Genomic DNA, 13,686 nt, shown 5'->3' with positions numbered 1-13,686 from the left:
TGTGGCAACCAGAACTGGACACAATACTTACATGGATTTTCTTTAGCAACAATTTTACTTGATTTTTTTAAACTGATATATGATCAAGGCTAGATTTAGCATAAGTAATCTGTAGTTTCAAGAGAATCCAGAAAACAAGCAGAATCCAATCACTGTATAGATGAATTCTGTTCTTCGCTACTATGGTGTAAATCCAGAGTAACACTATTGAAATCAGTGAAGTTACTCTAATTTTCACATAGATCTGGTCTACTGTCTGTGTTTCAATACCATTTTAATTTGACTCAGAAAAATCATGAAGGTGTATAATTTTGTGGAAGGAATAGAAAATACAGAGATGAAGCATATGCTTCCAACTGGGAGAATATGACACTGTTTAAAACTGTGAACATTATTGGTTCTTCACTAATAAAAATACTGATGAACTAATGCTATATTTGCACTAGAAACATGTACAATTAAATTATAAATTAGTGGATATGATATCCATAAGAATGTATATATTTTAAATTCTTGTTTATTTTTTCCTCAGTAAACATTACTGGGGAAAATGTCATCTAATTTACATACATTTATTCTTAAAATTATTTATAATGCTTTACACACTCCTATAACACCTTGTATCTCAGGATCTCAAATTACTTTAAACTGTGTAATGAATAAACACCAGTTAGGGAGGTAAGTATTGCTATCCAATTTTACATGGATTAACTGAGGGACAGAGAGGTTAGAACCAAAATTTTCAAATGTTTGTGTCCGAAGTTGGGCATCTCAATTATCATACAGAAACTTAAATAAAAGTAGTCTGATTTCTTAGGTGCAAAGTATCCACATCTACTACTCAAGTCAATGCTATGCTCAGTTTTCAAAAGATATATTTTTATTTAGCTGCTTAATTTATTAATCCAAGTTTGAAAATACTGGCTTAAATAACTTGACCAAGGTCATGCAGAAAGTTAGAGCAGCGCCAGAACAGAATCCAGTAATTTATCTCCCCATAACATTTTTATTTTCTGTTGTGTGAAAAGGCTGGTGCAAATTTATGTGTTTATGAATATAAGTGACACAAAGATCACGTATGGTTTTCATCAAATACTTTCATTATAATAGATCTTTGTACAAATACTACATTTTTACAGGTTTGTGATAATCAAGACAATGCACACTAAACATCACTTGTGCAGTCATAAAACACATCACACTTAAAACAAATCTTCAGTTGCTGCTTTCTGCTCCTAAATAGTCAATACATTTCTTTTCACTTGTCATAAATAGAAGTGGTCAAGTAAGGATCTATTAATAGAATACTTGTCAGGATAGCATGCAGAAAGCTTGCATAAATACACAGGGAATAATATACAACCACCTTTAAATTCTCCAATTGTTAAGCACAAAAATTATCATTTCATTCCAATACAGTACTATGTAGAAATATGGAAGAAGAAGCAGTTTCTCATTCCAGATATAAGAGATAACAGCTAATTAAGTTTTTTTAAAAATTCAGGCACCAAATGAATTATCCTGCAACATACAATAGTACGTACATAGAGTGCTCTCCTTTGTACATTACAAAAGAAATTATATGGCATTATTTTTCATCTCCCATTATGAATATCTCACCATATATGAAATGCATTAAAGCCCCAACCTGACATATACAAAGTGTTCTCCTGGCCTTCTAGAGAAATTCATAATACAGAAGTGAAACATATCAAGAAGGGGGGAAAAACAATGTCTAGTTGTAACTATCATAACTGAAGGTTAATTATCAATACGCAAATGATACGATCATATTCCCCTTTTACTGTGCTGTTGAAAAAAAAATCAATATTTTAATGTAGGATTCCTTTCACCATATAAAAGTTTAATGAATGGCCAATCAAACATTATTCTGTGCCTCAGAAATCTCTCATCCCAGTTTTAGAGCTATATTCTATTAATTAAACCACCTTCTGTAAACTGTTTAAAATGCACAAAACAGTGTTTCAGTTACTCACAACAACATCTCTAAAAAAGAAATAGCAAAGCCTATTTTAAACAACCACTCAGGAGCCTGGCAAAAACTCATTTGCTTTATAGAGGCTGTTTTCTTATATGGGGGAACAGAGGTGTATTCGATACATGTGGGGATACTTTGGCGCAGTCTCTTTAAGACAGGAGTTTAAGACAGCTCTTTTGTACATGTACTGTAGTTCCTTTTTTTACGGTTAAAAAGGGGAAAGTACAAAATACAATGAACACAGTCATCTCATTCTGATCATAACAACAACAATGCATCTCTTCAATTATCTTCCAGGTGGGGGCAACAGTAAGCCAGTTTTCTTTGATAAACGGCTTCATCCCCTCTGCATTAGCAAGCACAGAAACAAGGGTATGCTGATAAATCATAAAAGTGGGGAAATGGTGTGTGACCCTTTCCTACCCCTTGACTTTTCCTAATTTCCCAAGATGCCAAGACATTGTATATCTGTTAGAGACATATATCTTCCCCTCCAGTTGGCAAGAAGATAGCTGATAGATCTTACGCCTTAATTCTCCCACCTTGTTTGCTCCCTCCATCATACATCCCTCCCATCCCTCTATACATGTACACAATGCATTCATCTCAAACTCATTAATTGTCCATGATAGAGCTGAGATAGCATTCCTTCTATTATCCTCCCTTTCTTGATGTAGTGAAAAATAAATAATACTTAGCACTTATATAGCACTTGATATTTTCAAAGTGCTTTACAAACATTAACTAATTAGTCATCACAACTCCCTTTGAAATAGGTAAATAAGAATTATTATTCCCATTTTACAGAGGAGAAAACCACAATACAGAGATGCTAAATCACTTTCCCAAAGGCCCCTAGCAGATCAGCAGCAAGGCCAGGATTAGAATTCAGAAGTGCCTGGCTCCCAGTCTGTGCTCTATCCACTAGACAACACTGCCACTCAAAATGATGGCCCTGCATCCTTATCCACTAACAAGATCCTACTCTCCCAAAGAAGGATTTGCATATCAGGATTGAGTTGAAAATAACTGACCCATCTCCTCCAATTCTCCCACCGATGGTCTTTCCCCGTAGGCTGGGAACATAAGGGAGAGAGCCATAAGAAGTTTGCATGTGTGGTGAGTAACAGGTAACAGTTCAAGTGAATTTGGAAAAATGGTTTCACCTCTCTGCATGACTAGGACTTTCCTTACACCCACAGATTGGGATCAAGAACTGTGTTCATGACTTTTGTGGAGGAAGTAGCAGGACAAGTGCATTGAGGTACAATGATCCCACTTCCTCAAGACCCCAGCCCTGCACCCTCAAATCTGAAGCACAGGTAAGTGCCCCCTGCACGTAGGAAAGAAGGCAAGTGCACTGAGGTGCAACGGTCCCACTTCCTTCAAGCCTCTTGCAGGGTCCCTCCTCAAATGTGGAGCACAGACAAGGTAAGGTGCGTCCTCCACGTGCACAGAAGAGGCCAAGTGCAGGGAGGGCCAGCAGGTCCCCCCACCCCCAGGGGCTCCATGTATTCCCCCGTGGAGGCAGAGAGGCGATAAGGAGTGCAGGGTGTGTGGAAGGGACGAGACCAGGCCAATGCACCGAGGCTCTGTGGTCCCCGTTCCTCTCACACCCGCCCGCCCTTTACCTCCCGGGACGAGAGGGGACCAGGCCCGACCCGGCGAGCGCGTAGGTGGGTGGAAACGCCCGGGCCGAGTACCCCGCCAGGCCCCCCGCTTTCCCGCACCCTGGGGGAGGGGGGCACCCAACCTCAGGCGGCGGCGGCAGCTGCAGGAGCAGCAACAGGCGGCCGCGGCCCCAACGCTACGTGTGGCTCCTCCTGCCGCCTGCAGCAGCAGCAGCCCGCCCCCTGGGGGTCCCGCTCCCGGGGGCCGCCCCGGCCCCCGCCTCGGGTCGGTACTTGAGCCAGCAAATGAGCCAGGTGACCACGACGGAGAAGAGGGCGAGGATGCTGGCGACCGAGAGGCAGATGGGCCCCACGGGGGAGGGCGAGGCCGGGCCGCCGGGCCCCGGCTCCCCCCCGTACTGGTTGACGAAGATGAGGCCGGTGAAGAGCAGCACCACCATGGAGAGGAAGGAGAAGACCACGCACACGCAGCCCGCGCTCAGCGCCGCCCGCTTGCAGCTCTGGCAGCTCTCGTAGCCCCCGCCCGCGGAGCGCGGGCCGCGGCGCTGCGGCCGCGGGGCTGGGCCCGCCTCGTGGGGCGCGGCGCGCGGCTGGGGGCCGGCGGCGGGGCGCGGCGCGGGCGGCAGGCTGTCCTGGGGCAGCGGGTCGCGGGCCCGCAGCTGCAGGGGGAAGGCCTCGGCCAGCTTGGTGTTGACGGGCAGGCTGTGCACGCGCTGGTCGGGCAGGGCGGTGCGGTGGCGGCACACCGGGCAGCAGATGGTGCCGCTGGCCCCGGCCCGCCACGGCGCAGCGCCCGGCGGGCCGGGCTGCGCGGGCGGGGGGCGCTGGGCGGCCCGCAGGTGCAGCTGGCTCAGGCACTCCTGGCAGAAGGTGTGCAGGCACTCCAGCAGCTTGGGCGCGCGCCGCTCCAGGTCGAAGTAATTGTAGCAGATCTTGCACTCGTAGTCCTCGTAGTTAGGGGGGTTGGCGGCCCGGGCCTCTTCCTCCGCCCCCCCGCCATCCGCCGCCCCCCCATCCTGCTGCTGCCGCCCGCCCGCCGCCCCTAGGCTGCCGCTGCCCTTCTCCGCCAGCTCGGCCATAACATCTTCTCAGCCGGGGGAGGGAGGGAGCGCCACCGAAAAAGAAAAGCTCGACCCTCCCCCACCGGCCTGTCTCTGCTCAGCCGGGGAGCTGGAGCCCCCGGCTCGCTGCCCGGCTGCCCTTGGGGTGCAGGCACCGTCGCATGGGAGGATGCCGAAGGGAGAGGCGGCTAGACCGGGTGGGGGTTGGGCTCCCCCTTAGCCCTCTTCTTTAATGCATGTCTCGTAACCCTTGCATCCTCCTCTAGCTGCGGGATTCCAGCCTCTCCTGCGTGCGCGGCCGCCCCTCCGCAGTAGCCTCCTCGCCCCCTGGCTCCTAAGTCTCTCCCTTCTCACCATCAGCAGCAGCCCCCCGGAGTCGCCGCTTTGCTCCTTCCCTCCCGAGAAGCGAGCGAGCGAGCCGGTGATGTAATGCGGGGTTCCTGCTCCGAACAGGCTCGGGCGGCAGGGGAGAGACAGACTCATACACCAGCGGTTGTCTCTGCATGATCAGCTGTGAGCTCATTTCTGTGTTCAAGGACGAAAGCCCACTGATCACAAGGCCAGCTTAACCTTTTGATTGTAATTAGGAAGCCCAGCGCCAGGCTGGAGCAGTAAGAGAGAGTGGGGTTTTCTCTCTTCTTGAAAATAATGATCTCTTACAAATGCCCTACTGCTGATGATTCTGAAGGAGGTTTTTCTTTGTTAGAATTGAACTGAGATCTAATGAATAGACCAGCACTGAGCCCTGATATGGGACTGTTTCAGAGTCAGAACAGGAGCTGACTACCAGATTAGAGACATGTATTTAAACAATTGTGCTCTCTCACTGTACTCTTTTATGTTTTAGAAATGCAATTATGAGGCCAATCCCATTGAAGTCAGTGGGATTTTTGTTATTCATTAAACTAAGAGCATATTCAGACCCCCTATATAGGATTTTTTCCCCATAGCACATTACTAGCCTTTCATTTACTTCAATCTTTTGGCTTAATATAGGTGCCTTTACTGAGGATCCTCTAGGAAAGTGTGATTTGTTTGTGGGTGTGGGTCTGGTTCAAGGACAGTTTCAGCTTATGTTGCCCAAATTTTTTTTCTTCAGCTCACTGTCAGTAGATTTGGATCTGGATATATTTTCTCACTCTTCACATAATTTTCTGCCAGGACCAAATATGGGACCAAATCCTCTTTGCCATGCTCATTTGAATGTAATATTATAGACTTAAATGGCACTACTTGTGTGAGTGAGTGGAGTGTGATTTGGCCCATGTTCATACAGAGGAAGCAGTGCTATCACTTTTTACAATTTGTGGTTTGTATTGATTTAAAAAAAAATCAAATATTTTGTGGAGCTATCATGGATATTTACATTTTTAAATATGTGTGGATTTCATGCAACTAACAAGAGCCATGTAGCAAATTTACTACAATAAATAATTTTGCCTTTTTATATACTTTTATTTATCTTCTTTGTTCCTCCAATGTACCTCCCATCAGCTTTCAAAATTCCAAATGGACTGCCAAATGGTCTATTCTTTACTAGCAGTACCCATTTTACTAACTGCCTAGCATTATGTGAAGAATCATCAGTGGTTCTTTGAACCTCCAGTAATCTAAAAGAATGTTCATGATGGAGAATCCTGGATAAGTTCTCACAATCTTTAATTGTGTTAAAAGATGTTGCACTGATTCTGTCAAAGGTATTCCAGTGAGAAGTACAATTTAGGATTAGTAGGTTTGATCTGGCTTTCTAGAAAATCATTCATTATGCTCTGACTAAGGCTAATTAGTGCTAGTATGATGTTGAGTACAATTGCAGATACAGCTTTGTTCTGTTAAATAACGTTTGGTTACCAGTACACAGTGTTTTCTTTTTGGTGAGCTGCAAGGAACATACAGAGCAATATGATTCACCTTCCTTATGAATGCTGGAAATGCAGGATATTTCATGCATCATGGAATCTGGAGATGAAAGTAGCTTTGAAGGTTTCCTTCTTCACATTCTACCATTGCATTACAGCATCAAGTGCTTTGTCTGGTCTCATTTAAAATTACCCAAAATGATGATGCTTTCATCACTTCCAATGAGGTTATATTCCACAGTCTAACAGGTCTCACTAAACAAAATTTTGCCCTGTTACTTTTGTGTAAACCTGGAGTAACTCCCCTGGCTTCAATTATTATATTATGATAGGCAAATTAGTTTCTCTAGAATGCACAATACTGCTGGTAGTTCTGGACATTTTAGTACCAGAAAGATTTGTACAAAATGGGGGGAATTGAGGGAGGTAAATACATTGTTACTTGTTCAGAGGGACTGATTTATCAGAGAAGATTAAAACAAAAGGTGGATATTATTTGCTAAATGATAAGGGCAGATTAGAAAACTCTCAGCACATATCTGAATGATGAAACCAAGAGAGAGAAACTTATTTAAAGTAGGTGGTCATAGCGTAATAGGATAAAATTTAGTAGAGGAAAGCGTAGGCTGAATATAAAGAATAAAGCAGTGTAACACTGTACTGGTACTCAGGACATCTGGGCTTAAAGATTCCAAGGCCAGAAGGGACCACTGAGATCATCTTGCCTGAACTGCTGTATAATACAGGCCATAGAACTCCGCCAAAATAATTCCTTTTGAAGTAGAGCATATCTTTTAAACAAACATCCAGCCTTGATTTAAAAATTGCCAGTGATGAAGAAGCCACCATACACTTGGTAAATTGTTCCAATGGTTAATTACCCTCACTTAAAAAAATTGACACCTTATTGCCAGTCTGAGTTCTCCTAGTTTCAACTTCCAGCCATTAGATCTTGCTATATCTTTGTCGGCTAGATTGAAGAGCCCATTATCAAGTATTAGTTTCCCATGTAGGTATTTATAGTCTGTAATCAAGTTACCCCTTAATTTGATTTGAGCTCCTTGAGTCCTTCACTATGAAAGGCGTGTTTTCTAAACCTTTAACCTTTCTCATTCTCTCTGTTTCTGTTGCTCGCTCTGGCTGGTTGAGTGATCTTGGACAAGTCATTTTGTGCCTCTGTGCCTCAGTGTCTCCACTGGTAAAATGGGAATAATGATACTGACCTTTGTAAAACACTTGGAGTTCTACTGATGAAAGGAGCTATATAACAGCTACATATTATTATTCTCCAAACAGTAGCTCTATTCTTTGCTTATTTACCTCAAAATGTAAATTTAAAATCACTTTACTGAATTCTACAGACTTGTAGGTTCAGTCTCCCTTCTGCAATACAGGGAGAGATTATTGCTTTCATAGTCCACAGTGTGCTGTTTCCATGTGTGTCCCAACAATCACACTTTTCTAAAATGCCATATTGATTTGCAGGCCCAGAGCTAATCTGCCATCCACAATCACCCTCAAGTCTTTTTCAATATTATTGTTTTTTCCAGTGCTGCATCTCTCTCCTAATGAATATCTGTGTTTTGGATTATTTCCCCTCAGATGCATTGGTCTACATTTTTTCCTACAGTGAATCTCAATTTATTTCCTGTAATATCTTTATTCTTATGGTTTCCTCATATACCGTTTTCTTCCTAACTGTGGTTTTTGACACCTCCCAGTTTAGTATTATCTACACATTCAAGTAATGCACTGTTTCATTCTTCCAGAACTGTAATACAGTTGTAAATAAAATCATCCTTGACACCACCAGCTTGATATTATCGTCATTTTGCATTACTCTCTTTCAGTTAATTTTCAAGCCATCTGAAAGTGCTCAAACCCAAGTCACTTTGAATTAATTTTTCACATCAGATTTTTTTGAGGCACTGTATCAAACGTTTTAATGAAGTCCAGATCTATCTTCTGCATTCTCTTGTTTTAACTGCTTGGCCTTCGTCTATATGTCCTGATTTCTCGTATCTGATTTATATCTGCTTTGAGGTCAACTGAAGCTACACCTAATAAGGATATGCACGCTCTAAAACTTGGGAAAGCCTGTTATAACTCTGGCTTGAAAAACACATGGAACAAATTGAGAAGTTTGGGCATAATTATAAGATCAACAGAAAGAAATGCTAATTAGCTAATGGGCAATATGTAAAATTCACATCTTGATAAAACAAGTGAAAAGAGGCATTCACTGGGTAAAAGCTTCACCTTAGCTATAATGATTGCTAGTGTGAACCCTATGATGATGTACAGACACATTCTGTCTAAGCAATGCTTATTGTGACATGCAGTCTCACAGACCATTAGTACATTAAAAATGTAAGCAACATGAAGAATCACATTAGCTATTGATATCTCTCTGTGTACGAGCTATGGGATATTCATCTATGTAGGGATGCAAATTGCTAGCAGTCATCTTTAACAGCCTTAACATGGAGTCACAGACAGTCCCCCTGGGTTTTCTGGTCTGTCTTCTCACCCAATTGAGTATATCTCTGTGGTAGATGGCTCTTTACATCAAGAATCACAGCAGTATTCAGGTTATTCCTGATTTCAAAGGACCAGTGACTTACTCTAGGTCAATTGTGCTTTAGATCTCACTCCAAAGCCGACACTCCTAACTAATTCTATAGTAAACTATATGAAGATTTATTAAATAGAAAAAGGGAATTAGAGTTATTTACAAGGTTGAAGCAAGCAAACATAGACACACTAATGAGTTACAGTCTTAGGTGTCAAAAAGTAATATAGGCTTCTATAATCAGCAAGCATTATTTTGACTTTTAGGGCTAGCCCAGGCTAAGCAGCTGGGGATCTCTTGCTTATGCCTAGAAATACCTTGCCCCTACCTCTCCCGAGTCCAAGCAGCATGGACATGCTTAGTTCCTTTGGTTTGGGGTTTTTATTCCCCTCCTACCAGGTGCTCTCAGCTGCAAACTCAGCTGATGGGAGAAGTCCACTTGCATGACTCATCTTAAGTGGAGAAGAGCAGAAAAATAAGAGTCTTCAGTTCTTTTGTTGACTATTTCTCAATCCAGATGTAAGGAGTTTACAGTTGTGAAATCCAACCAGAGCCCATCTGGTATTGATGGGTCTCCTTTTTGTGGTGGGGCATAACAATTTCTGTAGAAGAGCAGCTTTTCACACTAGTTAATGTCCCTCTCCTGTATGGTGATTCATACACTCACAGAGGCTCACAATACAATTACTCAAATATTACATTACCATATGGAACACAAATATTATAAGTCAGATTAATGCATGCAGCAACTCACAAGCATTTAATAGAGTGAAAACACTTTCTTATAAACACTTTCTACTTTATCAATATTAACCCACAAGTGAAGAAGTCTGATTCCAGCTATGCATCTGTTAGTGTTCAGTAGAAATATGAGGACCTTGGCATGAGCTGCCAGCGTCCCAATAACTAGTACATATGTTAATCTAAACAAGGATATTGGTAAGCATAACATGCCAGCCCTCCTCAAGGGCCCCTGATAGCAGGAAAGTGCCCCAAAGCATCCAACCTCAGTTTTCTCCCTTCTCAGAGTCCCTCCAAACACAGTCTTGGGCTGTGAACCCTTGTCACAGGATAATTTATTATACACATCTCAAAGGAATAAACTAAAGTCCCATATCTTCAGGACTGTCCTTAGGCATACACAGCTGCGTAGGGCACCACTGGGACCAGGGATGGCCTTTTTGGGGTGGGCAGTTGGGGCGGGTGCCTGGGGTGGGTGCCCGGGGTGGCCCGCCAAAGAGGGCGCCATGCGCTGGCCTGGCCCGATGTTCCATGCACACCGCAGCCAAGGTGCTGGTTCCTCTCCAGCCCAGCCCCTCTCCCCACTGCTCTCGGCTGGTGGGCCCAGGGCTGTCTTCTCCTCCCCTTTCCTCACCCAGCCCACTTGCTCCTCTCAACCAGCAAGTCTCCAGCTGAGGGCTTCTGCCAGTGACAGGGGCGGAGGGGAGCTCCGCTCTGGCCCCACCTCCTCCCCCCAGAGGCTCGTACTGCTTGGGGGTGCGAGGGGTGGGAGGGGAGGTTTTGCGGCAGGCCTGGGGTTTTCTGGTTGCCATGCCACTGCACACAGCTGGGCTCTCCCTTGGTGCGGCTCCCGCCACCTCCCTGCACTCTCAGGCCCCTGCCAGGCCTGGGGCAGCACTGGTGGGAGGGTGCTGCGCATGCAGCTCCCTGCCTTGCGCCTGCCCCAGCCCTGCCATTACTTGAATGCAGAGGCTGGGAACATGGGGTTCCCGGACCATGCCGGGCAGGAGGCGGCACCGGCACCCAGTGGACGGACACCCTGACCAGTGGGTGCTTCTTGTTCCAGATAAGCCCCCTTGGCCGGGGCCCCACCGAACAACTGAAGAGCCACTTCCCCCTGCCCCATCCCCCCCACCAACAGGGCAGCTCGGTATCCTTTGCTGCCTCATCCCTCCCCTCCCGGGCCGCTGCAGCATCTGCTCCATTCAAAGCTCGGGGTGTGTCAGCAATGGGGGTGTGGGGGGGTACGACATAGTCCATCAGCATTACAGTGTGCTTAATTTGTTTAAACTGGTTTTAATAAAGTGCATACAGTAAGTTTTCCAATATTGTAAGCTTATGTTTGTGTTGCTAAGAGCAAGTCGGGCACAGGAGCACCAGTTGAATAATATTGCGTAGGACCTCATAAATCCTAAGGATGGCCCTGCATATCTTAACTCAGTGGCTCTCAACCTTTCCAGACTCCTGTACCCCTTTCAATAGGCTGATTTGTCTTGTGTACCCCCAAGTTTCACCTCACTTAAAAACTACTTGCTTACAAAATCAGACAGAAAATACAAAAGTGTCACAAGAAAAGGAGTACTTGTGGCACCTTAGAGACTAACAAATTTGTTAGTCTCTAAGGTGCCACAAGCACTCCTTTTCTTTTTACGGATACAGACTAACACGGCTGCTACTCTGAAAAGTGTCAGAGTACACTATTACTGAAAAATTGCTTACTTTCTCATTTTTACCATATAATTATAAAATAAATCAATTGGAATATAAATCTTGTACTTACATTTCAGTGAATAGTATATACAGCAGTATAAACAAGTTGTATGAAATTTTAGTTTGCACTGACTTCGCTAGTGCTTTTTATGTAGCTTGTTGTAAAACTAAGAAAATATCAAGATGAGTTGATGTACCCACTGGAGGACCTCTCCGTACCCATAGGGGTACGTGCATCCCTGGTTGAGAACAACTGTCTTAACTCAAACCCTTCTGGCTCTCTTGTTTTTTATCACGCTTAACTCTTCTTCAGTCTGAGTCTGAAGGGAAGTATCCCTGTGCACTGCAATACAGTTCAGACACACAAATGAATTACACATAAAGTGTCTACCCACCCCAGCCTTGATCTCTCCTGGATCCTTTCCCAGCTGCCTGCCCTTGGCCAGGACACTAGTCACAAGGCTGCTCCCCTGGGCATTCCTTCTCCCCACACTCAGGGACTTGCAGGAAACTTCCTTTTTACTGTTCTGCAGCCCCTTGGCTTCCTTCAGCTCTGGTTCTCTCCCAGTTCTCTACCGCTTATACAGGACAGTGGCCACAGGGCCACTCCCTGGCCCTTCTTCTGGCTCCAGAGTCTCCACCATCCAAGCCTTCTTGCTTCTGACTCGTCTCTCCTTTCTACTGACCAAGACTCCTTATGTACTCTCCTAGCCCCAGGTGCTACCCTGACCCCTAATCAGGGTGCACCTGTTCAGTCACACAGTCACTCTTCCTTAAAAGGGTTCAGTCACGCTGTGACAGTAAGCAATTAATGTAGATGATTGCCAAACTTCCACTTACCTTGTTCTTTTGCTTCAATTTATTTTGGCTGGTTCTAAGATTAGTACTCATGGGTACACAGTAAACATCTTTTATATACACACATATATATATATAATACCCAAATATTTTACAAATTATGACTCCAGTCCTGAAGACACTCACATGTTTTAATGTTACACAAATGAGAGCCCCACTGAAGTCAGTGAGGCTATACGCATATGTAAAGACACATGTGTGTGAAATGTTTGCAAGATTAAGGACTATATGCACACAACACCACTGAAATGCAGTCATCCCTGAGCTACGGGGCTCAGAAAAAACATGGTACACAGAAATACTGCAATTCAGATATTTATCTATCTGCTTGCTTACTTATCTAGTCTTTATCGCCCTAACATCTTAGCACCTCACAGACATTAATGGATTTTATCCTCACAACACCTCTATGAGGTAGAGAAGTGCTAGTCCTGGTTTACCAATAGGGAACTGAGACAGGATGGATTAAGTAATTTGCCCAAGATCAAACAAGAATTGTGAGGCTGAGCCAGGAATTGAGCCGAGGGGTGAAATCCTGACTCCACTGAAGTCAATGGCAAAACTCTCATTGACTTTGACGTAGTCAAAATTTCACTCTGGGTATCTCGAGTCCAATTCTACTTCCCTGCCTTGTATGTATAAGGATACTCTGGTACAGGACAACCCATGGGAAATTATCATTTCTTATGTCTCATGACTATCCAAAGAGTGACTGTATCCCTGTATCCACCAATGAATGTTATTACTTTTTCTAGGTTAGTATTTCTCTACATTTTTGAGCATAGCTTTTCTAGATGCACCTATTGCTGCTCCATTGATGCTATCAAAGGAAAGGGTGTTGTTGGAGTCAAAGCAATCGTGAGTAACCTCTCTCACAAAATTGTAAAGATCCACACATACCTTGCATCCCCATAGTGTTCTTTCTGAACAATAGTGAAAATGTTTCAGATTTTGCACTACAAGAACCTCTCTTCCTTCTAAAGAGTTGGATTTGCTCTCCACTCTTTCCCTGTTTCAGTTATAGTATTCATTTTTTTTATTTGGGATTTCAGATTGTTAAGACCAGTTCTTAGGGGCAAAATATATTAATTGAAGAAAAAAATAAAAATTTAAGTATCTACAGGAAAGGACGAGTTGACATTTGGCTGAACCAGTGTCTAAGGCTTTGGATGCTATTCAGCATAAATCTTGTTATCAGTTCTGAGCAAAAGTGGCAAACAACTTTTAATGAAATACAGATTGTTCACTTTGCAAT

The 13,686-nt window shown here is 44.0% G+C and overlaps 1 protein-coding gene across 1 annotated transcript; it reads right to left on the bottom strand.

The window, feature by feature from the left end:
* Positions 1-499: 499 nt before the first annotated feature.
* RNF228 (ring finger protein 228) lies at positions 500-5,230 on the bottom strand. The gene has a single exon (XM_073359956.1). The coding sequence runs from the start codon at positions 4,707-4,709 to the stop codon at positions 3,807-3,809; it is 903 nt and encodes a 300-aa protein (XP_073216057.1). The 5' UTR covers positions 4,710-5,230; the 3' UTR covers positions 500-3,806.
* Positions 5,231-13,686: the final 8,456 nt, after the last annotated feature.

This window comes from Lepidochelys kempii, chromosome 9 (assembly GCF_965140285.1).
Source record: "Lepidochelys kempii isolate rLepKem1 chromosome 9, rLepKem1.hap1, whole genome shotgun sequence".
NCBI lineage: Eukaryota > Metazoa > Chordata > Testudines > Cheloniidae > Lepidochelys > Lepidochelys kempii.
The sequence above is the reverse complement of the archived record's forward strand: the minus strand, read 5'-3'. Positions and strand labels throughout refer to the sequence as shown.

Excerpts from the sequence above, each read along its gene's own strand:
- RNF228 (XM_073359956.1), bottom strand. The coding sequence starts at position 4,709 with ATGGCCGAGCTGGCGGAGAAGGGCAGCGGCAGCCTAGGGGCGGCGGGC.